At 45.5% G+C, this 27749-nt stretch overlaps 1 protein-coding gene across 6 annotated transcripts in view; it reads right to left on the bottom strand.

The window, feature by feature from the left end:
* LOC138757498 (TBC1 domain family member 1-like) overlaps positions 1–27749 on the bottom strand; it is a 312814-nt gene that overhangs the window by 257966 nt on the left and 27099 nt on the right. Inside the window, exon 1 of one of the 6 annotated variants that reach the window (XM_069924962.1) lies at positions 4675–4805. The exons of the other annotated variants lie outside the window; for them this stretch is intronic. Coding sequence (XP_069781063.1) covers positions 4675–4719 — 45 coding nt within the window. The 5' untranslated portion in view covers positions 4720–4805. Of the gene's footprint in view, positions 1–4674; positions 4806–27749 lie in introns of those variants that run through there. 6 annotated transcript variants of the gene reach the window in all.

Below are 27749 nucleotides of genomic sequence, written 5' to 3' on the forward strand. Positions count from 1 at the left end.
ATGATTTGCCATGGATAGCACTCAAAGCAAAGCTTTTACAATGTCAGTGCATGTGACAACAAATAATTCTATTCTATTCTATTCAATTTCCATTTGTTTTTACTCGTCAAATGAGGAACTGCTTTGTCATTGTGCTGATTTCCTTCACTGGTTTTCAAGTCAGTCAGTGTATTAAGGAAACAATTCTAACCCATTGTTTAATGGTGGCTGGTGTTAAACACACTATTTCAAAGTGTGATCTGACTCTGGTTCCATTCAATGGAACTTTGAAGCAGAAGACATGCCCTTCTTGAGAGCTGGATCTTTATTTAAGTAATATCGATCACTTGCCTCGAAATTTTACCAGCTTTCAAGTTGGACTTGGATTGTCAAGGCTCAGAAAATCTGGCAAATGAAGAGAAGGGAGGTAAAAAAGCCTGTATCAGCAAATATCTGCCATTCCTGCACTACTTGCGGACTTATTTAATACTTACCCCATTTCCATCTCAATCACCCTTCCACATCCTCCTCCCTAAAGTCTTTCAAGATTCCACAAGCACTCCTATCAGCCCACCCTTAACAAATGCCACCTCTAATGACCAACCACACTCTTCCCCCAAGTCCTCTTCTCTGTGGCTGCCTTTCACCCTACCTGATAGCCAGGAGCCAGGAAACAGTGGAAACCATATGAACACAGGACTGAGCAGGAACGCCCCACTTAACCTTCAAGCATGCTGAACAATTAGTAAGATCATTGCTGATTTGACTGTAACCTCATGTCTATCTATCCTCAGGAACTTTTCAAAATCTTGCTTATCAAGTATCAATCATCTTTGGTCTTAAAACTATTCAAAAACTCTCCTTCCACTGTGTTTTGAAGAAGAGACCGCCAAACAGTTACAATTTTACAACTTGTCTCTGGTTTCCAAAGATAAAAGAACAATTGCATCTTACTGAAATTATATTCAGCACTGGTGGGACCAGTTTGTGATACTGTGCACAGATCTCGTCTCCCTATCTGGAAGGATAGGCGGTTCTTGTGAGAAAGTGAGTGCAATGAATGTTCACCAGTTTGATTCCTGTGTTGTTCTATGAGAAGAGCTCAAGCCATTTAGGTCCATAAATCTCTTGAATTTAGGAGATGTGACCTCATTGAAATGAACAATTTTTATTTTCAGGACTTGACAGATTAGGTGCAGGGAAAATATTTTCACTCGGTCACGATGTGCTTTCTTCACGATGCCATTAGTGTGTTGGGTTCAAGAAAGATTCTGCAGGATAGTGACTCTAAAGAACTTAAATTTGCTCACCCTCTCCACCTCTGATCCCAAAATAATCACTGGATTATTCACTTCTGGTTTTCCTTTCCTGAAGTCAGCAGTTAGCTCCTTGATTTTGGTGACATTGAATGTTGGTTATGCACCATTCAGCCAAGTTTTCAATCTCCCTCCTCGATGCTGACTCATCGCCACTTTTTATACAACTCACTACTGTGGGATCATCAGCAAATTTGTAGATGGTGTTGTTGTTGTACCGAGCCACACCGTCGTAGGTGTGAAGTAAGTCAAGCAGGGGGTTAAGAACACAGCCCTGTCATGCACCAGTACTGATGGAGATGTTCTTAACAATCCTCACTGAGTCTGGTCTGGAGGTGAAGTAATCAAGGATTTAGTTACACTGTGGGGTGTTAAGACCTATGTCTTGGAGTTTGCTGACCAGTTTTGAGGGAATTATGTTGTTAAATGCCAAACTATAGTTGATAAAGAGCATCCTGATGTATGCATCTTTGCTGTCCAGGTGTTCCAGAGCTTTGTGCAGAGCTTCTGCCATAGACCTATTGCTACAGGTTGCAAATTGGAACAAATTCATGTCACCATTCAGACAGGAGCTGATGTGCTTCACACCAGCCTTTCAAAACACTTCATCACTGTTGATGTGAGTGCCACTGGTTGATAGACATTTAGGCAGGTTACCACATTCTTCTATGATTGACACCTGTTTGAAACAGGTGGGTAACTTGCCCTGCCAGAGTGAGATGTTGAAGGTATCTATGAATCTTTTGATAAGTTAGTTGGCACAGTTAGTTAGTACTCCATCTGGACTGGATGCTTTCCTCAGATTCACTCTCCTGAAGGCAGCATGCAGATTATCCTCAGATATAGACAGGAGAGGATCATCGGGGACATGAGGGTGCACAGTGGTAGTTCTTGTGGTCACATTGGTGGGCATAGAAGGCATTGAGTTCATCTGGGAGTGAAGCTTTGTCATCTCCTTCTGCACCAGATTTGGTTTTGTAGCAGATTACATTATTTAGTCCCTGCCACAACTGACAAGTATCCTTCGTTGTTTCAATTTTCGTCTGGAAACACCACTTCACCCAGGAGATGGCTTTCTGTAGGTCATACTTGCTCCTTCTATAATGATCTGGATCTCTGGACTTTAATGCCTGTGACATGGGTCTCAGCAGGTTCTGAATTTCATTGTTCATGCAGGGCTTCTGGTTGGGGAAAACACAAAACAATTTGGTGGGGACACACTTGTCCACAACTGTTTTGATAAAGTCCATGACAGCCCAAGTATAATTATTCAGGTCCAAGATGAGGATAAAATCTTCACCAGGTGGATATTTTTTTATATTAAATGAAACAACAGATATGGGTTAATGTAGGAAAAATCATGTTGTTGCAATATTCCCAATATGTAGAGCAAGGAAGCTCAAAGGGCAATACATGCTGAGATCATTTCCAGTGACATCTTGCTGAATGTGAAACTGAATTTGGCACGTTCTTCTTGGCGTGCCAGGCAATTTCTCAGGTCAGATGCCTGCCAAGTGATGTCATTCTTCAAAGGAAAAATGGTTTGGTCTATGTTTGGCATAAACTGCTGTATAATATGCCACATCACTGCACCCATAAGTCAGGCTGATTAGAATTAGGGTACATATTGTTTCTCTGTGCTTTGCCTATTGTTTCAAGGGACACCAATGATAGCAGGTAGCCTCACCGGACAGCATCAAAATGTGGAGTATGTCTCCTTCTCCCAAGCACCAGGTCACTACCTCCTTCATGGCAGGAAAAGTGCTGCACACAGTGTGACTTAATCAGCTGATGTCACTCTTGCACTCAATGTCTATTAACCGTGCAAGAGACTGAGGTTGATAACCAGGGCTCCAATACACATTGAAAGGCACATCTTCTGTGATCACCACAACTGTTTTGATAAACTGTTCTGGATCTAATACAGCCAACACCAACTGGTTAACAGTCAGAAGAGGAAAGAGGATTCCCCTTGTAACAATAAAGGCAGCTCCACCAGTGTGATTACATAGACCATTCTAATACATTATTGGTCTGAGTCACACTATGCTGAACATCTGATCATTTGTCAATAGGAAATTGCACCAATGTAATTTTATTTTAGTTGACTACACACTATAGAGGATCTAACTCAACATGATGAGTTACTTCTATAACTTCACCACCAGGATAGTGGTACTTGAATTAAATGTGATTTCTAAATATTTATAAAACTGTAGTTGTCTGTAACAAACTGTCCAGGGACGAATTTCTGGTGCCATGCTGGACATCATCTATCTACAAAGTAAAACTCCATGGAGCAGTCTTTCTAATTCAAGGTTTGTGTCCTTCTGTGGAAGATCAATCGTGATCCTACAGAAATGACACCAGCTGTCCCCATTTAATTCCATATTCTCCTGGTGTATGATCTCAGGAGGTGCAGATGTAAGATCAGCTTGCTCTAGGAATCACTTCTGACAGAGGATGGTGAAATACGTTTTCAGTTAAGGAATGTGGTGTAACTGTATTATAATGTAATTAAGACTATTTTAAAATCTAAATTTGGTCACGGTGGATGCCCAAAGAGATCAAGAAGCCTATGAATGTAGCCAAATACAAAACAAATTTAAAAGATAAGTGTAAAATAGCATTATAGAAGCATAAAACATTACGGCACAGAAACAGACCCTTTCGGCCCTTCTAATCTGTGCCAAACCATTTTTTTTGTTGCCTAGTCGCCCTGACCTGCACCCAGTCCATAGCCCTCTGTACCTCTCCCATCTATGTACCTGTCTAAATTCTTCTTAAATTTTTAAATTGAGCCCGCATTCACCACCTCAGCTGGCAGCTCATTCCACACTCCCTCCACTCTCCATGTGAAGAAGTTCCCCCTCATGTTTCCCCTAAACATTTCCCCTTTCACTCTAAACCCATGTCCTTTGATTTGTATCTCACCTACCCTCAGTGGAAAAAGCCAATCTTCATTTACTCTGTCTATCCCCTCATAATTTTAAATACCTCTACCAAATCTCCCCTCAATCTTTTATGCTCCAGGGAATAAGGTCCTAACCTGTTTAGCCATTCCCTGTAACTCAGTTCCTGATGTCTGGACAACACCTTAGTAAATCTTCTCTGCATTCATTTTATCTTATTGATATCTTTCCTGTAGTTAGGTGACCAAAACCACACACAATACTCTAAATTTGGCCTTACAACTTGAACATGACATCCCAACTCCTGTACTTAATACTTTGATTTATGAATGTCAATATGCCAAACACTCTCTTTACAACCTTATCCACCTGTGATGCCACTTTCAAGGAATTATGTATCTGTATTCCTAGATTCCTCTGTTCTACCGCACTCCTCAGTGCCCTACCATTTATTGTGTATGTCCTACCTTGGTTTGTTCTTCCAATATGCAACACCAAACACTAAATTCCATCTGGCATTTTTCAGTCCATTTTTCCAGTTGGTCCAGATCCCTCTGCAAGCTTTGAAAACCTTCTTCACTGTTCACAACACCTCCAATGTTAGTGTCATCTGCAAACTTAATAATGCAATTTACCATATTATCATTAAGATCATTGATATAGATGACAAACAACAATGGTCCCAACAGTGATCCCTGAGGCACATAGGTCTCCAGTCTGAGAAGCAATCATCCACCACTATTCTCTGGCTTCTCCCATCCAGCTACTGTCAAATTGATTTAACTACTTCACCATGAATACCTAGTGTCTGAACCTTCCTGACCTTGACAAAGGTCTTACTAAAGTCCACGTAGACAACATCCACAGCCTTTCCTTTGTCAGATTCATTAAAGACGACCTACCATGCACAAAGCCATGTTAATTATCCCCAATCCATTTCTGACTATGCAAATAATTGTATATCCGATCTCTTAAAACACCTTCCAAATTACTGATGACAGGCTCAGCTGTCTATAATTTATAGCGTTACTTTTGGACCCTTTTTTAAACAACAGAACAACAGGAGCTACCCTCCAATCCTTTGGCACCACACAAGTGGTTAAGGGCATTTTAAATATTTCTGTACAATCCCCTGAAATTTCAACACTAGTCTTCCTCAGGGTGCGATGGAATATCTTGTCAGGCCCTTGGAATTTATACACCCTTATTTACTTTAATCTGTATAGGTTCCATGACATCACTGCTTATTCTCCTTACTTCCCACAACTTTGTGCCCATTTCCTGAATGAATATTGATAAAAAATACATTTAAGATCTCTCCCATCTTTTTTGGCTCCATACAAACTCAACCACTCTGATCTTTGAGGGGGACCAATGTTGTCCCTTACTATCCTTTTGCTCTTAATATACCTGTAGGAACCCTTAGGATTTTCCTTCATATTATCTAACAAAGCCACCTCGTGTCTTTTTTCCTGATTTCTTTCTTGAGGTTTTTCTTTTTTTTATACTCCTCAAGTACATTATTTGCTACACTCTTCTTATGAACCAGATTCCCAATATTCCCCATAAACCAATGTTCCCTATGCCAGCTAACCTTTACTTTAATCCTAACAGGAACATCAGATTTCAGATTTATTGTCAGAGTACATGCATGACATCGTATACAACCCTGAGAATCATTTTTCCTGCGGGCACGCAGAATTACCACTAATTGGTGGTGCCAAAAAAAACTCTACACAGCGTAAAACGTGTAAACAAACAAAGAACAGTAAACAGGTAATGAATATAAATAAACTGACTGTGCAACACAGAGAGAACAAAAAGAAAATTAATAAAGAGCACAAGTAATAGTCCTTAAATGAGTCTCTGATTGAGGAGTGATGGTGATGGGGTAGCAGCTGTACCTGAGCCTGATGGTGCGTGTCTTGTGGAACCTATAGCTCTTTCCTGATGGCAGCAGAGAACAGAGACCGTGCTGGGTGGCGTGGGTCTTTGATGTTTGCTGCTGCTCTCTGATGCAGAGCTCTCTATAGATGTACTCAATAGTGGGGAGTGTTGATGTCTGGGTTGTGACCAGGGCTTTATGCACAGGAGTATTGGTGTTTCCATTCCAGACTGTGATACAGCTGGTCAGTGCACTTTCCACAAACTCTGTACTCTCAAAATTTCACTTTTGAAGGTTGTCCACTTACCTTGCACATCCTTGCCTGAAATCAACTCATCCCAATCCACACATTCTTGATCTTTTCTCATTTCCTCAAAATTGGCTTTTCTCCAATTTAGAATCTCAACCCAAGGCCCAGACCAATCCTTCTCCATAATTAATTTGAAACTAATAGCCTTATGATCACTGGATCCGAAAGTGTTCCCTTACACATACTTCTGTCACCTGTCCTGTCTCGTTCCCTTATAAATCCACTATTGCACTCTCTCTAGTTGGTACCTCTCTATATATATGGATTCAGAAAACTTTCCTGAACACATTTGACAAATTCCAAGCCATCCAGCACCTTTACTGTATGGGAGTCTCAGTCAATATGTGGAAAAAATGTACGATCACAACCTTCTGTTTCCTGCAGCTGTCTGCTATCTCTCTACAGATTTGCTCCTCCAACTCTCATTGGCTATTGGATAGTCAATAATACAACCCCATAAGTCTGTCATACCTTTCCCATTTCTCAGCTCAACCCATATGGCCTCAGTATATAAACCTTCTGGTCTGTCCCACCAGAACACGGCTGTGATATTTTCTCTGATGAGCATTGCCACTCCTCCCCTTCATTCTGCCCTTCCCCTCCCCCTCCCACCATTCTCATCTGCCTTTCCTACAATACTCCTTACATTGAAATAGATGCACCTGAGAACATTTCCACCACACATAACCTATTGACTTCTAATGGCGCATACAATTTAAATATCATCTTTTCCGCCTTCCACTCCTCTATCTGCTCTGGCACTCTGGTTCCTATTCCCCCTGCAAATCTAGTTTAAACCCACTGGAGCAGCACTAGCAGACCTTCCTGCTAGGAAATTAGTTCTCCTCCAGTTCAGATGCAAACCATCCTGTCGGAACAGGTCATGCCTTCCCTGGAAGAGAGCCCAATGATCCAGAAACCTGAAGCCCTCCCTCCTGCACTATGTTGCATTGTCCTCCTATTTCTAATCTAGCACAGGAAACAATTCTAAATTAAGAACCCTGGAGGTCTTGCCCTTCACTTAGCATCTAACTTCCTGAATTCTCCTTGCAGAACATCCTCACCCTTCCTACCCATGTCATTTGTTCCTATATGGACCATGACATCTGGCTGCTCACCCTCCCTCCTGAAAATGCTGTGAACTCGATCTGTGATATCTCGGACCCTGGCATAAGGGAACCAACATACCATAGAGATACTTGATCTCTTCCACAGAACCTCTTATCTGTCCCCTTAAGTAAGGAATCCCCTATCACTACAGCTCATCTCTTCTCCTCCCTTCCCTTCTTAGCCACAGGACTGTGCCAGAGACCTGATCGCCATGGCTTGTCCCTGGTAGGTCATCTCCCCAACAGTATCCAAAATGTTATATTTGTTATTGAGGGGAACAGCCACAGAGATGCCCTGCGCTGATTGCCTGTTCCCTTTTCCTCTCCTGTCACCCATCTACCCTCCTTCTGCCTCCTAGGTGTAATAGTGTCCCTGTAACTCCTGTCTATCAACACCTCTGTCTCGCAAATGATCCAGAGTTCATCCAAGTCCAGCTCTAATTCCTTAACTTGGCCTGAGAGGAGCTGCAGCTGGATGCACTTCCCGCAGATGAAGTCATCAGGGATAGTGATGGCTTCCCTGACATTCTACAAGAGCAACATTTCACTGCCTTGGCTGCCATCTCCACTGTTTATGACATCTAAAACCTGGCCTTACCTGAGCCTACCTGCTGAACCTTTTTGTTCCTCCAGCAGGGTAGCCCTTTATTGTTTCAACACTCGCACCACCACCAAAGCCCATTTTCACCGAAGCCTCTTAAGCCAAAGCCTTTCCACTCTGACTCACCCCACTCCCAACGATGTCTGCTCCTTCAATGACCACTCCGCTTATAACTGAAGTGCCATACAGATTTGCCAGCTTGTTAATAGGGATAGATTATGCAGATCTTGCAAAAAAAAAACCTCAGAATATATCATCTTTGGTAATAAAGTGGCATCAGTGCTGCACAATTGCTTGGCTAAAGGAGGTGTAAAGTGCTCTTTTCATCCAATAGCCTACCTACAGGTCATCCTTGGGCAAGATGTAGTATCTGTTTAACCTCCCACTTAGGGTCATGTGAAGCCATGGATTGCAGATGGTGGATGGCTTTTACAAGCAGATGCTACAAATTGGAATTTATGGTTGTAAAACTAAAAACGCTGGGCAGATGAATCTGCAGATTAATGGCCAGGGTTACCCATCCAGTATGGACACTGCAACTGAAGAAGGCAATGGGAAACCACTTCAGTATTTTTCTCATGTATAATCATATACTCAACATCGACTATGGTCTCAGCTCAAAGAAGGAGAACAGGGGAAGTAACAACTACAATTTGGAGGGTCAGAGATTGTGACAAATGGAGAGACATGATCACCCACACCAAACGGCAAGGCACCTGAATGAAAAAAAGCCAGAAGATGACATTTGAGGTTTTTAGGATTTTGGCTGGATTGCTAGAATGGAGAGAAAACATTTCCACTGGCAAGAGGAATCCAAGGCAAGGGGACTTAACATTAAAGTAAGAGCCAGGATATTCAGGAATGGGGCCAGAGAACATTTCTTCACTCACCATTTACTAACAAAAAGCAGAATGTGCTGGTTAATTTATAATGTTACATCTAAGATCAATGCAATTTTGCTGAACTGGGGTATAAATGGATGTGGACAGGTGTGGGGGGAGGTCACCTGTATCTCATTGCGCTTAACGCACTCAAGAAGCTGAAATGTCTACTCCTGGCTCTATGGTCTACAAAATTAATGATAAGACATACAGACCCACACTTCTAAGCTACTGCAAAATTTAGGGGATTATTTGGTTGGTGTTTATTCGCAGTCACCTGTCAGTGCTTCCTGAGTACAACCAAGAGCATAATTGGAGTCACCTTTGATTACTAAAGTGCTCTCAAAGCCAAACAATATCTACAAATCTTACCAGACAGGGAATGCAGCGAAGAATCACCAATGTGGTTCCCAAGATGCTGGGCTACCATAGGAGGAGAGTTTGAGTAAACTCACTCTGTGTTCTTTTGATGAATGAGAAACAATTTCATTGAAACTTATAAGATTATAACGAGTCAACAAGCTGGATACAAGGAGGGGGGTTTTCCTTGGCTGAGGAATCTAGAATCAGGGTCCACAGTTTCAGATTACGAGGTAGATCAATAGGTAGACCGTAGTAAATCTTTGGAATCTAGTTAATTTTGGATGCCCTGTCATTGAATTCATTCAAAATAGAGACTGAGAAATTCCTGAAGATTAAATCAGAAAAGGAACATTGAAACAGAAGATCATTCATGATCTTGATGAATGGCAGAGCAGTCTTTGGCCAACATTAATTCTATTTCTATTCTTCTGAAGTTGGTGTTCATATAGGAAATAGCATATAGCATTGATGAGGCACTACTGATGGCACAGTAATTAAATTATTGGGCTAGTCATCCAGGGATTAAAAATAATAATCTACATAATTCTACATTTCTGTGTTTCATTAACCCCTTTCACACTTGCCAGTGATCCCAGGAATTAACCGCCAATCAGCCATTAAAGTGCCATGTGTGAAAGCAAAATCAGCTCAACGCCGGCATCAGATGACATCATCACACGACAGGGATTGACAGCCTCGACTCCGAGTACAATCTCTGGTGTCTGCACTTGCAATCAGGCAAGTGTGAAATGGGTAATCGCATTGTGGGATTGAAATGACCCAAGTTTTTGTGTGAGTGTAGGAATGTGAAGGAAGAGAAGATTAAAATGAAGGTAAAATGGGAAAGTCAAAGCGGGGGCCAGAGAGAGGAAATAAATGGCAATAAATAGCCATAGCATGTGGTGGTGCACTCACTGGCGGAAGGTAAACTGGCTCCACGTGTTATGGTCGTTGCAGTGGAGCAGCCGCGTTAAGATGGCACCGCAGGGGTAGTCTTTTCTGCCGGCCGGGTCAGGTCCAAATGTGTGCGGGGTAATGTCATGATGTCATTTCGGACACGAGGGTGGGACTTGCCCGAAGTTTTATAAGGTGGAGCTTGGGAAGTTTCAATAAACAACCATAGTGCAACAAGCCCACTGGCTACTGGTCTCGTTCTTCCCGACTCCATTTAGCTACCATTACATTGGTGACCCCGACTGGTCCAGACGCCTCTGGACTCAACAATATGGATGCTGCAGCAGTCAGTACAGTCATCCTCAAACTCCCGACTTTCTGGACGCTTCGCCCACGCACTTGGTTTGGACAGGCGGAGGCACAGTTCCAGATAAAGCAGATTACTTCAGATTCCACCAAGTACTACCATATCGTCAGCTCCCTGGACCAAGAAACTGCAGCCAGAGTGAACAACCTCATACAGAACCCACCAGAGGAAGGTAAATACTCCATGTTGAAGGCACTGCTTATCAGCACCTACGGACTCTCCAGACGCCAGAGAGCAGCCAGGCTCATACACCTAAATGGCCTAGGGCAGGGGTTCCCAACCTTTTTGTTCCTCTATACCCCTTGGGCATTTTTATAGGTTCCCTTGTACCCCTAAAAATTAAGGATTAAAAAAACACGACATTGTGCAATCTGACTGCAGATTACAATACCATGTATTGTACAGTAGTGTTTATTCTCTCAGACCCAATGTACCCCCTGAAAAGTGCAAATGTACCCCAGGTTGGTAACCCCTGGTCTAGGGGACAGAACATCATTTGCCTTCATTGATGAAATGCTCATGCTGGTAGAGGGCTACAAACCCGGTCTCATGTTTGATCAAGCATTCTTAGAACAGATGGCTGATGACATCCAGCTGCTGCTAGTGGATGCAGATTTCAGCGACCCTCACAAGGTGGCAGTGAAGGTGGACATACTCTGGCGCACCAAAAGGGGGAACAAATCCCCAGACAGGGCAGCAGCCCAAAACCCAAACAAGCAGGGATCAGTCATACCCCCGTAAGCCAGCAGAGGGAGCAGAGGTGCAGTGCTGTTTCTACCACCATCACTGGGGAGCAGAAGCTCAGGAAATGCCCAGGCCAGCTGCTGCTAATGGTTTCGTGGGCTGGCATATGTAACAGTCAAGACCACTGGCCGCCGGTTCCTTGTCAATACGGGGGTAGAGTTCAGCGTCATTCCAGTGACACCAATAGAAACCGAACACCACCTCGAGGGTGGCCAACAACACCACCTTAAAGACTTTCGGCTTACGGCATGTGCCGGCACACCTCAGCGTGACCGTCCGCTGGGATTTCACACTGGCAACAGTGGAAAAACCACTCCTCTCCGCAAACTTCCTTTGAGCTCACAGTCTGCTCATGGACCTCAAGGCCAAGCACCTGGTGCACGCCCAGACGTTCAAGCTGATCCAACTCGCTGACACTAGCGCGCGTAACCAGCAAATGGCCACTGTCACCACTCCCACCGACAAGTACAGCCGCATTTTAGACAAACTTCCCTCCATCCTCAGGCCCCAGTTCATGTCCATGATGCCAAGACACGGTGTGCAGCACCACATCTTGACACAGGGCCCCCTCCCCACCACACGAAAGCCAGACACCTTCCCCCAGACAAGATGCAGCTGACCAAGGAGGAGTTCAAATGTATGGAGGAGCTGGGGATTGTCCGTAGGTCTGACAGCCTGTGGGCCTCCCCTCTGCAAATGGTACCTAAGGCCACAGGGGGCTGGCGACCTTGTGGGGACTACTGGTGCCTCAACGACTCAACTACCCCAGACCGTTACCCAGTTCCCCAACCTTGACGGCACAACCGTTTTCTCCAAAATCAATTTAGTATGAGGCTACCACCAAATCCCCGTCCATCCAGAAGACGACCATCATCACACCTTTCAGACTGTTCGCGTTCCTGCACATACCTTTCTGACTTATAAATGCAGCGAAGACCTTCCAGCGCCTCAAGGATGCAATGGGCTGAGACCTGGACTTTGTTTTTATCTACCTGGATGACATCCTCATTGCCAGCAGGAACCACCAGAAACATGCTACCCACCATCACAAACTCTACTCCCGCCTGCCTGACCTTGGCCTCACAGTCAACCCAGCAAAGTGCCAGTGATTGATTTTCTCGGCCACAGGATCACCAGTCATGGAGCGACATCATTGTCAAAGAAGGCAGAGCCCATTTGGCAGTTCGCAAGGTCCAACATTGTCAAGGGCCTTTAGGAATTTGTCAACATGGTCAATTTTTTACAACTGGTTTATACCAGCTGCAGCACGAACCACGTGCCCCCTTCTTGCCATGATGACTTCCAAACAGAAGGTCTTGGCCTGGAGCAAGGAAGCAACCATGACTTTCAAAAGGACCAAGGAGGCCCTAGCCCACACTACCTTGCTGGTCCACCCCAGAACAGATGTTCCTACCTCCCTGACAGTCGACGCATCGGCCACAGTGATAGGGAGCGTTCTCAAACAGCTGGTCGACAGACATTGGAGGCCACTGGCCTTCTTCAGCAACCATTTACAGCCCCCGAGTTAAAATACAGTGCTTTTGACCGGGAACTCCTCGCCCTCTACCTTGTGGTCAGGCACTTCCATTATTTCCTCAAGGACAGGTCTTTCACCGTGTTTATCGACCACAAATCCCTCACCTACACCTTTTCAAATGTTTCCAACCCCTGGTTGGCACATCAGCAATGCCACTTGGCATATGTCTCAGAATTCACCACCAACATCTCTCCAGCAAGGAGAATCTCATCGCTGATGCCCTCTCAAGGCCGGCCATCCAGGCCTAGACTATTCCAAGCTTGCACGGGCACAGAAAGACGATGTGGAGACCCAGGCTTTTCTCACAGCCATCATTAGCCTGCACTTCGAAGACATCCCCCTGCCAGACAGCGGCTGCACCCTGCTCTGCGATGTTTCCACCGACCAGTCATTCCGGGTCAATGGAGACAACGGGTCTTCCACTCCATTCACAACCTCTTGCACCCATCCATCAAGACCACAGCATGCATGGTCGCTGCATGGTTTGTATGGCATGGCCTATACAAACAGGTCGCTGAGTGGGCCCGCATTTGCACACATTTCCAGGTTTTCAAAGTCCAACAGACACACAAAAGTTCCTGTCCTGCAGTTCAAACCACCCAGCTGAAAATTTGACCATATCCACGTCGACATCGTCGGTCCCCTGCCCGTTTCACGATAAGCCCAGTATCTCCACACAGTGGTCGGCTGCGCCACCAGATGGCCCAAGGCCATCCCCCTCAAAGACACGTCCGCAGACTCCTGCGCCAGGATATCCCAGTTCTGGACACATCACTACGGTCAGGGGGGCACAATTCACCTCTGCCTTGTGGACACAGCTCGCCTTCCTCCTTGGCATGGAAGTCCACCACAAAACCGCCTAACACCCACAGACCAACGGCCTGGAAGAACCACCTTAAGTCAGCCCTCATGGCCCGCCTGACCTGACCCAACTGGGTGGGTGGACTCCCCTGGGTGCTCCTTGGCATCTGAACAGCACCGTATACAGAGCCCCCTTAGCCCTCCCTGGAGAATTATTCCTGCCACCAAGGGACAGCACTGCAAAAACTGAAAGACAGGGTGGGCTCCCTCGCACCACGGTCACCACCCCACCTTGTGTTAATTAGGCAAGGTGCGCACGATCCCCCCCACCCAACAACCTTCAGCAACCCTACAAGGTGGTCCACAGCAGTGGCAGCACATCCACATTAGTCAATGGGGGGCAGGGAGGAACTGTTCACTGCCGACCACCTGTGCCAGCCGGTTGCCCTACAGCCAGTTAAACGTAGGGCCAGGCCCCCGAAGGCAAAGCCAACACAGGACTCGAGGGCACAGCACACTATTGCCGGTTCTTGGGGGGGGGGGGGGGGGGGCATGCACATCACTAACGGCAGGCGGAACAGCTCCGTCAAGAAGGCGCTGCCAGGGTCGTCCTTTCTGCCGGCCGGGTCGGATCCGCATGGAACATCATGACATTGTTTCCGGCGCGAGGGTGGGACTTACCCCTTAGAAGGCGCAGTTTCAATAAACAACCAGAGTGCAAATGAGCCCACTGGTCTCGTTCTGCCCGATTGCTACAAGTGGACAATTTTTAAACAGCATGGGAAAGTTGAAAGTACAATGGGGGTGGGGGGCAATGGGGGACTTGACCGAAGAATGAGGCAGAGAAACCCCTCCTTGAATACTCCGGGCATACAGCCCTTTCTCTGCCACATGGAACTCTGGGAGGGAAGGTCCGCCATCGCTTTGTCCCCCACGGTATTTATAAATAGTACACGAGCGTGCTACCAATTTTCCCACGCTATATAAGATGTATGCTATTGCGCTCCCCACTTCCCCACACGGTATCAATTGTGCGCTAAAGTGCCACCAACTTTCCCACCCTGTTTAAAAATTGTCCGCTCTTGCTCTTTATTGCTAGTACTTTCCCACTGTCCCTTCTAGAGATTTATATTGGTCGGCACATCCACAACTGGGGCTGAAGGGCTTGTCCTGTGCTGTACATAAAGTTTAATTAGGCATGATTAATTTTGTTCAAATATAAGATCATAATATATTGATCAGGATTCAGGGCAGCTTGATGCATCATGACGTCACTGTTAGAAGATAGAACAGTCCTAACCCCGGGGATGGCAAGGGTGAAAGCATTTGGTGTCCCAGTTAGGAGTGGTCAAGTGTGAAAAGCCAAACCCCCATTCTTATCCCAGGACACAGAATGGCCAATTTAGTGGGATGCGAGTGTGAAAGGGGCTTTTTTTTTGAGAGATCTGAGTTCTCGATCACTCCACATTGGCTATGGAATTTAAATCAAATGAATTGCCATCTTCCTCTCAAGCCATCCCTGGGATAGAGAATGACTTACCTTCCATTTACTTCTTTGAGTCCTGAGGTGACTGACGAGACCAAAATGGGAGCTGCAGTCGCCGATGAGGGAGGAGGCGCATGAAGAAGATGGATGAGCAGGTTAGGTGTTTGTAAGCTCCTTCTACCAGTTATTCTAGGTTTCTGTGTGCTCTCGAGGCTTTCACCCCATCCTGAATCTTAATTTTCCTACTGTGGTTATGGACTAGAAATTCCCAGGGGTCAGAGAGAACTATTTTTTTCCCCAAGGTTTTTAAACACTTCCACAAATGTTTTCCCCTATTAACTTGGTAACATCTTCCCATGACAGAACATAAAATGTAGTGTCAGTTTCAAGACAGGAGTCAGGTACACCAACAATGTAACCTACACAATGGAGATGATTGCGTGTAATTTGGACCATAGTGCTGGGGGTGCCAGACAGCGAAAGGGTACTGCTGTTAGGTTTCTTATCCTGCCAATGAGTTTGGAGGAAATTACTGGCATAGTTAAACAAACTAGTTATCAGTAATGGTGACTGTCAATCCATTAGATTATTGTCAAAAAAAAAACAAGATGATCACTAAGAGAGAAAATTTGCCATTCTAACCTTATCTAGAAAACATGTGACTCAAGATCCACCAATGTGGTTGAGCTCTAAATGCTTTCTGGTAAGGCTCAGCAAGTCACTCACTTCAAGAATAATTCAGAAGGGACAATAAATATCGTCCCTGACAGTAATGCCCAGAGGATGAGAAACTAATTTAAAAATTCAGAAAATGTCATTGCTCTCGGCATTGAAAGCCACTTAAGAGTCAATGTTTTATAAGAAGTACTGAGAATGGTTAAAAAAGAATCATGTCATGCAACCTGGTCTAAATTCAACAATGCTTTTTACAACTTTTTAAAAAATCTGCAAAACCACTATGTCAACAAGTCACCAATAATTTAGTTTTAATTATATATTTGAAATGTTTCCATGTAAATATTGATTCTGCTTTATACATATTTTAATTATTATTAACAGCATTGTACAGAAAGTTCCCAAGGTATTACAATGTATTCATCATGTTATTTAACTGTGTACTCAGTCCTCTATTCCCCATACACCCCATGACTCCGTGGCCAAACAGCTCCAACTCAGTATATAAATTTGGGGATGAGACTACCATCCTCAGCAAGATCCCTAATAACAATGAAATGGAGTACAGAAGAGGGTTAGAGGGACTTGTGGCTTTGTGCCAGGACAATGGCCTCTCCCTCATTGTCAAGAGCTGGTTATAGACTTCCAGAGGAGGGTAGAGCTCTAGCCCTGGTCCACACCAAGGTAGAATTTACACATAGTTTTTTTTTTAGTTCCAAAGGGTAAACATCTTCAGTGTCTTGTCCTGGTCCACCAGCATTGATGTAGTGCCCAATGGCAACAACATTCCGACGATCTACGCAACTTCCTCATCTCAGAAGCTTGAGGAAATTTGGCATGTGACCAGCATTTCGGAACAACGTTTGCAGAAAGCATCCTCAGGATGGTACAGAAATTGTTCTACCTGAAACCATAAGAAACTACAGAGGGTTGTGAATGTGGCTTCATCTACCATACACCCCTTTCCCCTACATCATCTATCACTCCCGCTGCCTTGGTAAAGCACCTCACATTAAAAGAATTATCCCACCCTGGTTGCATTCTCTTCACCCCAGGAAGAAGATTGATATGCACTACCAGAATCAAAGAGAGCTTCTTTCCTGCCATAAACTCCCAAAATAGTAAAATTCTCTTGCCTTTACGCCATACAAATTGATCTTTCCCTGCAACTCTGCACTTTGCACGTGTGATGTGTCTTACTTGTGCTATGTGTGAGATGTTCACTGGTTTGTCCATAAAACAACCTTTTTCCCTGCATTTTCAATACATGTAATTAGATTATGTTTGTTCATTGGAAGACTTTGCAATTGTTTAATCCAAAGGTGTAACAATCAGTGCAACACAACTAAGTTGGAAAATTTATCTTAGTAATATATAAACATACCTGTAAATCATATTTCAGAAAATAAAAAGAACAACTTTATAAAATATATCATCCATCATGCTAGCCATGACCTTACTAAGCAAGATTTGAGCAGAATCAGGCTTCATCCAATGCAGTTTCCAAAGAAGTGAGAACAGAACATTTTCTTTGAATTACAGTTTATCAATTTTGATGTATTACATCTGAATTCCACAAGTTAAGCAATTTCAGTAGCCAAATGCTCTTATTTTCATTTCTTATCCATTACCAAATAATAAAAACAAAAAGAAATGGAAGTATATTGGGAAAAGGCGGAGTTGAAATTACTTTTCTTAAACCATCATTCAGAATTAAAATCAAAAGGAAAGATTCTTGTTTTCAGTGCATCAATGGTGATATAACTCAAAACAACAGGACTACACTCAATGTTTGATTTTGCAAAAGACTAAACTCAGTGGAAATGTGAAAAGTGGATTTAGCCATGGCCAGATTGTGCCTTTTCATAAGCAGGACTCCATAATGCCTGAGAATGTTCATTGCTCTGCAAAATGGCGATGAATATGTCAAAGTAGCAGCAACGTTTTGGAGCTGGGTTTCCTGGTGTTTGGATTTGGTAGATTCCAAATGCAAGGAGAAAATACCAGCTGAAATGAAGAATGTTTTCTTTAACATTAAAGAAAAATTTGGACAGGTACATGGATGAGAGGGATAATGGAATGGGTGCAGATCAGTGGGACTAGGCAGAATAATAGTTTGGCACAGACTAGAAGGGCTGAAGGGACTGTTTTCTATGTTGTTTGATACCAAAAATGTTTTAGGTAATCATTGTTTAAAACATGGCCATTTAATTAAATAGAATTTAGGGTCACTGAAGAGGAGATAAAATTATTGAACTGTGTTGGGTGAGCTGTCTCTACCCCAATATCCAGGTAAATCCTGCACCTGGTTTACACAGGGGATACACAGATTATTAGTTGAAATGCTATACCACTGAGGCAAACAATTAAACCTTTATCCTTCCTCCAGTAAGTGTGTATATTTTTTCATTAGTACAGTAGTGTAATTGCTCCCCAGCACATGTGAAGAAACATCCAAAGGGTAAGAAGAAGATAGAAGAGTTATGAGCATAAAAGTGAAAGAATTAAAAGTGAGTCCAACATGTTGGAGATTAGATCTTCTTTGTTCCAGGGTCAAAAGGAGATCTCCAGGCAATCGCAAAAGTTGTCAGATTTCTCACTGCCTGGAAGTCAGCTTTCTGATTCATTACTTCTTTTGCTCTCGTTTTTCAAAACCCATGGTCCACGGATACCTGGTGGTCAATAGTTTTGTTGTAGATTGTTTGTGGCAATGCAGAGGACAAAACTACCATTGCTCGTCTGGCAAATGACACCAGCTCAACAGCCCCCACTCTCCTCCCTCCCAGAACTTATGGGCTGTGGGTATGTTATAGAGGGTTTGCAACAAGTAAAACTTGAGATTGTGGGTGGAAAAAAAAGGTTGTGCAGCACTGATCTAGAAAATTAAAAATATTTTTACAAATGACATTGCTGTTGCCCTGTTTCCCTTTGGTAACTAACACAGGAGATGTGTGTTAATTGTCAGCGGAAGTTCCTGATTGTGTTGATATTAGGCAGGCCTCCTATCTTACAGCAATACTTGAAAACCACTGAGTCACAGGAAGAGAAACCAACTGATAAAGATGTCTGTTCATGAGAAGTACCACTGTAATTCATTCTTTGTTTAAAAAATAATGCATTGAGGCATAATGTGATGCAAGAATCTTTTACCAGTTTGTATGTTAGTTATTAACTACCCAAATTTTATTCTAGCAGTTTTTGACTAATTGAACTCTTTTTTGATGCAATCAAATAGATAAATGAGATTGAAATGTCTTATTTCACTCTCACATTCAGATATCATGAAAACATTTGCAAAATGTAATAAACACCTTAAGTCAATTCAACTAATCAACATTTTCACTGAAACGCTTATTGTTAAAGAAACAATCAATTAGATTAACAATTTGTGGGTCTTCAGGTATTCAGACACTTGGGACACATTCACATTGTTTCCTGCCTCTAACATGTACAACCTCGCCTTCACAATTGCTGAAAAACAAGAGGATGGTAAATTGATAAAGTTATAGCCCTAAGAACTTTTACAACAGTTCATTAAACTGATATTAAATTATTACAACTAAAGTTGGCTACATTGGTACCCTATCAGATAAATAATGAAAACAAACTGTTGTGTAAAATCTTCTCTATTAATTAATAATTCTTAACACACGTTTAACTAACAAATCCCATTCCCAATAATCTAGTGGAGTGAAACAAGAAGTTCTGCAGACTCTGTGCTTGTAGTTAATACACAAAAGTGCTGGAGAAACTCAGCAGGTCGCACAGCATTCAAACGAGGCAAAGATATATAATCAACATTTCGGGTCTGAGCCCCTTGTTATGGTTTGAGCAAAAAGCAGGCAGCTACCTGAATAAAAAGGCCTGGAGAGGAGTGAAGAAGGCCTGGGGAGGAGCATAGGTCAAAAGATGAGGCCATAGGGGGACATGGATTAGAGGGCAGGAGAAAAGAATTGATCAAGAGAAGTGGGGGGGGGGGTAGCTCTGTAAATGCAGAGCTGGAGAAAAGGAGAGTGAGGGATAGGGGACAGAGAGAGAGACAGTCAGGGAGAGTGGTTAACAGAAATTGGAGAAGTTAATGTAAATGCCAGAAAAAATAGGAGATGTTCCTCTAATTTGCAGGTGGTCTCAGTTTGGCAATTCATGAGCCATGGACCATGTTTATGGGAATAGGATGGGGAATTGAAAGGGTTTGCCACTGGGAGATCCCCACTATTACAGTGGACAGAGCAAAGATGCTCCATGAAGCAAATCTCTAATTCTGTGTGCAGTCTTTCTGATGTAGGAGAGGCCACAATGGGAGCATTGGATGCAATGGATGACCCTTGCAGATTCACAAGTGAAATGTTGCTTCACTTGGAAGGACAGTTTGGGGCCCCAAGTGGTGGTCAGGGAGAAGGATGCATTTCCTGCGATCACATGGATAAATATCAAGGGGGAGATTGGTGGGAAGGGATGTGTCAGTGAGGGAGTCACAGAGGGAGTGGTCCCTGAGGAAGATGTGTCTGATGGTGAGATCACATAGTAGGTGGAGGAAAATATTGGATTGAGAGGCTGATGGGAAGATAGGTAAAGACAAGGGAACCTGGTCTTTGATGTATCTAGAGGCGGAGGAGGCCAGGACAGATTGCGGGTAATGGAGGATATGCATGTGAGGACCGAGATCAATAACCACATTATTTGAAGAAGGAGGACATCTTGGATGATCTCGCATGGAAGAATCTTGATGATGTTAAAGAGCAAAATTGTTGTTCTGTCAACCAGATTCTCAATCATCTCCAGACATTTTATTAACAAAGTTATTGTTACAATTCTGATATAAATACATTCATTTATTTTTTTTTAAATTATCCTCAAATTTGTTTTATTATTCTCACCTCCAATTTTCATCAGTAAGTGATCAACAAAAGGACTGTGGTTGGTGGAGACCGACCACAATAGACTCATATTATCATTCCCCAATGTCAGAAAGCCATAGTGTATTACCTTCAGCTACTTTACCAAGGGCCTTCCACCTTCCATCTCCTCCTCAATGATCATCAACAGACACACCCCAAGAATTCGGGCTTAGCCCACTGCTCTATTCGTTATACACCCATAACTGTATGAACAGGCACAATTCCGATGCTATCTACAAGTTTGCCAGTGACACCACAGTTGTCAGCAGAATCACAAATGACAATGAGGAAGTGTACAGGAGGGAGATAGATCAGCTCGTTGAATGGTGTAATGACAACAACCTTCTGCTCAACATCAGCAAAATCAAAGAGATGATTGTGGATTTCAGGGGTAAGTCAGGGAAACACGACCCAGTCCTCATCGAGGTCTCAGTAGTGGAGAGGGTCAAGAACTTCAAATTCCTGGCTGTCAACATCTCCGAGGATCTGTCCTGGAGCCTCCACATTGATGCATTCACAAAGAAGGCTCGCCAGCGGCTATACTTTGTGAGATGTCTAAGGAAGTTCAGTATGTTACCGAAGACTCTTGTAAACTTCTACAGGTGTACCATGGAGAGATTCTGGCTGGTTGCATCACTGCCTGGTATGGAAATGCCAACTCATGACAAGAATAAACTCCAAAAGGTAATCAACTCAGCCTGTAACATCACAGGCACCAGACTTCATTCCTTCGAGGACATCTACATGAGGCAGTGTCTTAAAAAAGCAGCCTCTCTCCTCCCAGAACCCCACCACCCAGGCCATGCCCTCTTCACTCTGCTACCATCAAGGAAAAGGTACAGGAGCCTAAAGATGAGCATTCAAGGGCAGTTTATTCCCTGCTGCCATCAGATTCCTGAATAACCAATGAATCAAGATACTGCCTCACTTCTTTGAGGACTTATCATTGTTTTTATTATATATTTTTTTAATAGTATTCATAAGATGGTTAAAATATATATGTTTCCACTATGATTGCTGCTGCAAAGCAATGAATTTCATGATAATAAACTGAGATTCTGAGATGTTTAAGACTCAGGCTCGTGATTGATGTTGCCAGTGTCAAAATTCGATCAAATGTCAGAGTATATCTGATAACCAAAAAAATACTGTAAATGGTGCCAGGGAAAGGTTGAACCACATAGTACCAGGCAATGATCATTTCCAGATAGAACAAATCCAATCATCCTCCCCAACTTCTAATTTAAATTCCATACGGAATATTTTGGAGGATCAGGAACCAAGAACTATCTCCCATGACCTTTAGCCTGTCAATGTCAACTCAATGGCTGCCTAGCGATGTTGCACAGTATCATTAGGTAGCAATATCACTTGCAGGTCATATGAGAGCTGCTTGTCAGATATGTAAGTAAAATGTGCAGATGCACCAAAATTCTTATTTGTTGCAGTTACACAGGAACATAGAACAAATCAACAACAACTAGTATAAATTAAGTTATCTCAATATGCCAGGAGAGATAAAAAAAGATAATAAATACAAAAAGATAGATGTGTAGTGGCAGCTACACTGCAAACTGAAGGATCGCACAACCAGACGGGTAGAGTTTAGTGAGCAAAACTGATTTATTGCAGGCTGCCTGGCTGGTCTTGTACTCCCAGCCCGGACCTGGCTGAGAACCGTGCTGGGGGGGGCCCCGACGGCACTGGGGCGTCACGTGGGTCGCCAAGCGCGGGCTTCTGAGCCCAGTGCCGAGATAGGGAGGAAACCTCCAACGGCGCCAGTTTGGCCGGCTGCCCCACTGTGTGCGTGACAAGCGGGGCCGGTTCGCCTGCCTAACGGCATACCGCCACACAGAGCCCCCAGAACCGGCGTCAATGTCCTTTTTTGCCGGGCGGCCTCGCTTCTTGGGTTGGGCCACAACTACTGGCTCGGTGGGGTCGAGGTGGGCTGGCTTTAACTTGTCCACCGTAAACAGTTCCCTCTTACCCCCGATATCCAGTGTGAAAGTGGATCATGAACGCTGGATGACTTTGTACAGCCCATCCTATGGTCTTTGTAGAGGTGCTGTGGACGGGCCCCGCCTGATAAAAATGTACTCTGCGGAGTACAGCTTGCTGGGGACAAAAGAGGCCCGTGTGCCGTGACTGGGCGGCGGTGGGGGTGTCAGGGAGTCCAACTGGGCCAAGAGGCAGGGAAGTAGACCATGCGGTGACTACTGGGGGTTGTGAGGTGCATTGACGAACTCATCAGGTAGGGCTAGCGGTGCACCGTAGACCAGCTCGGCTGATAATGTCTGTAGGTCTTCTTTGGATGTCAAGCGGATGCCCAGAAGGACCCAAGGCAGCTCGTACATCCAGTCGGGGCCAGTGAGGCGGGCCATAAGTGCCAACTCAAGGTGGCGGTGCAACCGCTCGACTAGCCCATTGACCTGTGGGTGATAGGCCATGGTGTGATGTAGCTCGATCCCCAACCTGTCGGCGAGCTGTGCCCAGACCACAGAGGTGAACTGGGTGCTCCGATCACTGGTGAGATGGTTCGGGATGCCGAACCGGGCAACCCAACCATTCAAAAGGGCTCGGGAACAGGAGTCTGTGGAGACATCTAGCATCGGGATCGTCTCGGGCCAATGAGTGGTGCAGTCTACCACTGTGAAAAGGTAACGGTCACCTTGGGAAACGGGTAAGGGTCCGACGAGGTCCACATGTATGTGGCTGAACTGTTCCCGGACGTGTTCGAAATCTTGTACGGGCACTCTGGTGTGCCTGTGTACCTTGGAAATCTGGCAATGGGTGCAGGTTCTGGCCCAGTCCGCAATTTGCTTCCGAAGCCTCTGCGAGACGAAACGTTCTACCACCATATGGACTGTGGAGCTGATGGAAGGGTGGGAAAGGTCATGGATATGGTGGAAGACTTGCCTGTGCCACTACTGGGGAATCACTGGTCATGGAGTGCCCATGGAGACATCACACTGGACGGTGCCCTCACCGTGAGGAGTTGGGAGGTCCTGGAACTGCAGGCGCGAGATGGTAGTCCTGAAGGCCCGTGTCTCCTCGTCGGACTTCTGGACCTGGGTGAGCTGGTCGAAGTCGAGGCCGGGTGTCAGCGTGCAAATGGCCGGTCGTGAGAGTGCTTCGGCGACCACGTTGTCTTTCCCCGCCTTGTGCCAAATGTTGGTGGTGAACTCCGACACGAAGGAGAGGTGTCGCTGTAGGCGGGCCAACTGGGATCACTTGCCATAGCGAGCACCTGAGTGAGGGGTTTGTGGTCGGTAAAAATGGTGAAAGGCCTCCCCTCCAAGAAATAGCAGAAATGATGCACCGCCAAGTATATGCCCAGCATCTCACGATCAAAAGCGGTATACTTGCACTCTGGCAGGTGAAGAAGTCGGCTAAAGAATGCCAGTGGTTTCCACTATCTGTTCATCTGCTGCTCCAGGACGGTGCTGACGGCCATGGCAGAGGCATCGATGGAGAGTGCCATATGCAGGTCGGTGCATGGGTGGACGAGCGGGGTAGCCTTCGCGAGGGCATCTTTCATGGCTTCGAATGCCCTACTGGCCTCTGGAGTCCAGGCGAGTGTCTTGTCATTGGCCGTGACGAGAGCGAAGAGCGGCTGCGTGATGCGCGCAGCACCTGGAATGAAGCAGTTATAGAAATTGACCATACCCGCGAACTTCTGTAGCCCCTTGAGGTTGTCTGGGCGTGGGAACTCCCTGAATGCAGCGAACTTCATAGCAGTAGGTGTAGCTCCTTTGGCCATGATGGTATGGCCCAGGAACTGCATGGACTCTTTACCGAACTAGCATTTGGCTGGATTGATCGTTAGGCCGAAGTCGGCCAGTCGGGAGAAGAGGGTGCGCAGGTGAGACTTGTGTTGTGCCCAATCTCTGCTGGGGAAAAAGGATGTCGTCCAGGTAAATGAATATGAAATTCAAATCCCTGCCCAGTGTGTCCATAAGGCACTGGAAGGTCTGGGTGGTGTTTTTGAGCCCGAACGGCATGCGAAGGAACTCGAACAAGCCGAAGGGAGTGATGATGGCTGTTTTGGGTATGTCCTCGGGGTGCACTGAGATTTGGTGATACCCGCACACCAGGTCAACCTTGGAGAATACCCTCGTGCCATGCAGGTTGGGCGTAAAGTCCTAGATGTGAGGGATTGGGTAACGGCCAGGTACTGTTGTGTTGCTAAGCCGTCAATAATCTCTGCAGGGGTACCAGGTGGAGTGGTGAGGCTCAAGGACTGTCGGAGCGTCGAATGATCCCCAGCTCCTGCAGATGCGAGAACTCTTCCTTCGCTATCTGGAGCTTATACGGCAGGAGCTGGCGTTGCTTGGCATGAACCGACAGGCCTTGGGTGGAGATGTAATGAAACACCCCATGGCGTTGTGAGGCAATGGAGAACTGTGGCTTGAGAAGGGATGGGAACTCGTCCAGGATACGCTGGAACTCGTCTTTGGGCGTGCTGACTGTGGCCATCTGTGGCTGCGCTGTGCGGGAAGCGTTGAGGCAAATGGATTGGAAGGTATGGGCATCTACCAGTCGCCTACCTCAAATGTCGTCCAGGAGTCCATGGGCGAAGAGGAAATCGACACCGAGGATGGTGGTTGGATGGGACGAAATGGTGAACCTCCACGAGAACTTCTGCTGGCCGATCTGGAAGTGGACAGTCTTGTCTCCATACGTTCAGATCTCTGTCAAATTGGCTTCATGGAGGGGAGGTCATGGAGGCCGGTTCTGGGACTCGATAGCTGTGGCTGGGATGACGCTGATCTGGGCCCCAGTGTTGAAGAGGAAGCGTCGGCCGCTGATTGAATCCTGAAGGTAGAGAAGGCTGTGTTCTTGGACATCCACCACAGCCATTAACAGTGGCCGGCCTGCTCATTTCCTTGGAACAAGCAGGGCTGAAGACACTTCCGAACCTTGGCTCCCCAGCGCTGGTGGAAGAAGCAGAGGCCTGAAATGGATGGCTTGCTTCTGGCTATGCTCTTTGAGGCCCCTGCAGGGGCTGGGTGTTCCACCGCAGAACTAGAGGAAGTCTTGGCGTGGTCATGCCCGTAACTAGAGTGCTGAGCCCTCCGGGAATCATTCGAGCCATAGCTCCTGACTCTTTTGTGCAACCTTCCTAGGGTCAACGAAGCTTTTCTGGGACAGTAACGGCCAGATGTCTTCAGGCAGATGGTCGAGGAAGATGCGCTCGAAAAGTGGACAGTTGGTGTGATCGCCCATGAGCACGAGCATCTCGTCCATCAACTTGATTGGAGTTCTGTCCCCCAAGGCGTCGAGGCACAGCATCTGAGCAGCACGCTGGTGCCTGGAGAGGCCGAGGGAGCCGGTGAGCACCCGCTTGATGGTCCCGTACTTATCTTCCACGGGTGGGTGCTGAACGAGGTGCACCACTCGTTTGGCGGTGGCCTGGTCGTGGGCGGTGACCAGATGGTAAAACTTGGTCAAATCCGATTAAATTTGGTGGAGGTGAAACTGCATGGCTGAATCAGGTCTCCGGCTCCTGAACCCAGAAGTCAGGAAACTTGATGGCTATTGCATTGATCGAAGGGTCGTTCATGTCGGGTTCAAAGACATTTGAACCCATCAGGGTCATCAATTGTAGAGGTGGCTACAATGCTCACTGAAGGATCACACAACCCGACAGGTTGAGTTCAGTGAGCAAAACTGATTTATTGCAGGCTGCCTGGCTGGTCTTATACTCCCAGCCTGGACCTGGCTAAGAACCGTGCTGGGGGGGCGGCCCCGACGTCACTGGGTCATAACGTGGGTCGCCAAGCGCGGGCTTCTGAGCCCGGTGCCAAGGTTGGGAGGAAACCCCCAATGGCGCCACTTTGGCCAGCTGCCCCACCACGTGCGTGACAAGCGGGGCCGGTTCGCCTGCCTAATGGTGTACCGCCACAGATGAATCAATAAATATTCACAATTGCAGAATATCCAAAAAAGAAGAGATGTTTCAAGAGTGGAGAGAAGTCTTATGGTGGTCCGAGAGTAGCTTATAGTTTGGGTAGTACAGAGAGGTTCAAGAACCTGATTGCTCATTCTGGAATTAAACAAAAATCCTGGAAGCATTCAGCAGATGGGTTAACAGCTGCAGAGTGGAGAGCAGAAGACATTTTAAGTTGATGACTTTGCATCAAATGCTGAACTCTGCAGGAATGTCTTAGAATCACATCAGCGGTAGTCAGCTGTGTCATCAGATCTTCTTCCTTCCATCAGAAAGTCAAAAGGAAGTTAGTTCACTGTAGCGTGAATAAAAGCTCTCATGACTGGAGGGAGAACATATGCTTTTATTAGCTTATAACTAAAGGTAGGGTCTTACAGTGGTCTTCAGAAGGGCTCAGGGTTTAGGCAGAAATCCAGGGCTATATATGGGTAGATGGGGGCAGAGCCAGCCATCAGTATAACACACCACCAGTGAATTTACCCCTTCCTGCAGAATTTAGGGTCTGTGGATGAAGACAGAGAACACTGATTCAGAATTTTGTTTTTGAAAAAATATATAATTATTTACAAATTAAGTGGTCTGGGGGTCTGGAGATCCTGGTGGTGTGCCTAAGTATGGGAGGGCCTTGGGCTTCTTGAGTCTCCTAGTCCCCTTGTGAGGGAGAAGTGGTGCACTTACCTCCTGAACCAGATTTCCTGAGACCCTGACTGAGGGTGGTGGGAATGAGCTCTGTAGCTCGCAGGGCACTTGAGGCAACGGACCCTGATGGAGACAGTGTCCTCCCTGCCGTCTGGGTACTCCACATAGGCATGCGTGGGATTGGCGAGGAGCAGTTTCACCCTTTCTACCAGGTGGTCGGTCTTGCTTCTCTTGACATGCTTCCTGAGAAGGATTGGACCAGGAGTGGTGAGTCAAGTTGGGAGTGTAGTTCCTGATGCTGACCTTGTTTCGAAAGTGAATAGGAGCTCATGAGGAGTAGCGATGGTTGCAGTACGTAGTAGCAGCTGAATGGAAAGGAGAGCCATAGGGAAGATTTCCTGC

The sequence above is a fragment of the Narcine bancroftii genome, chromosome 3 (assembly GCF_036971445.1).
Source record: "Narcine bancroftii isolate sNarBan1 chromosome 3, sNarBan1.hap1, whole genome shotgun sequence".
NCBI lineage: Eukaryota > Metazoa > Chordata > Chondrichthyes > Torpediniformes > Narcinidae > Narcine > Narcine bancroftii.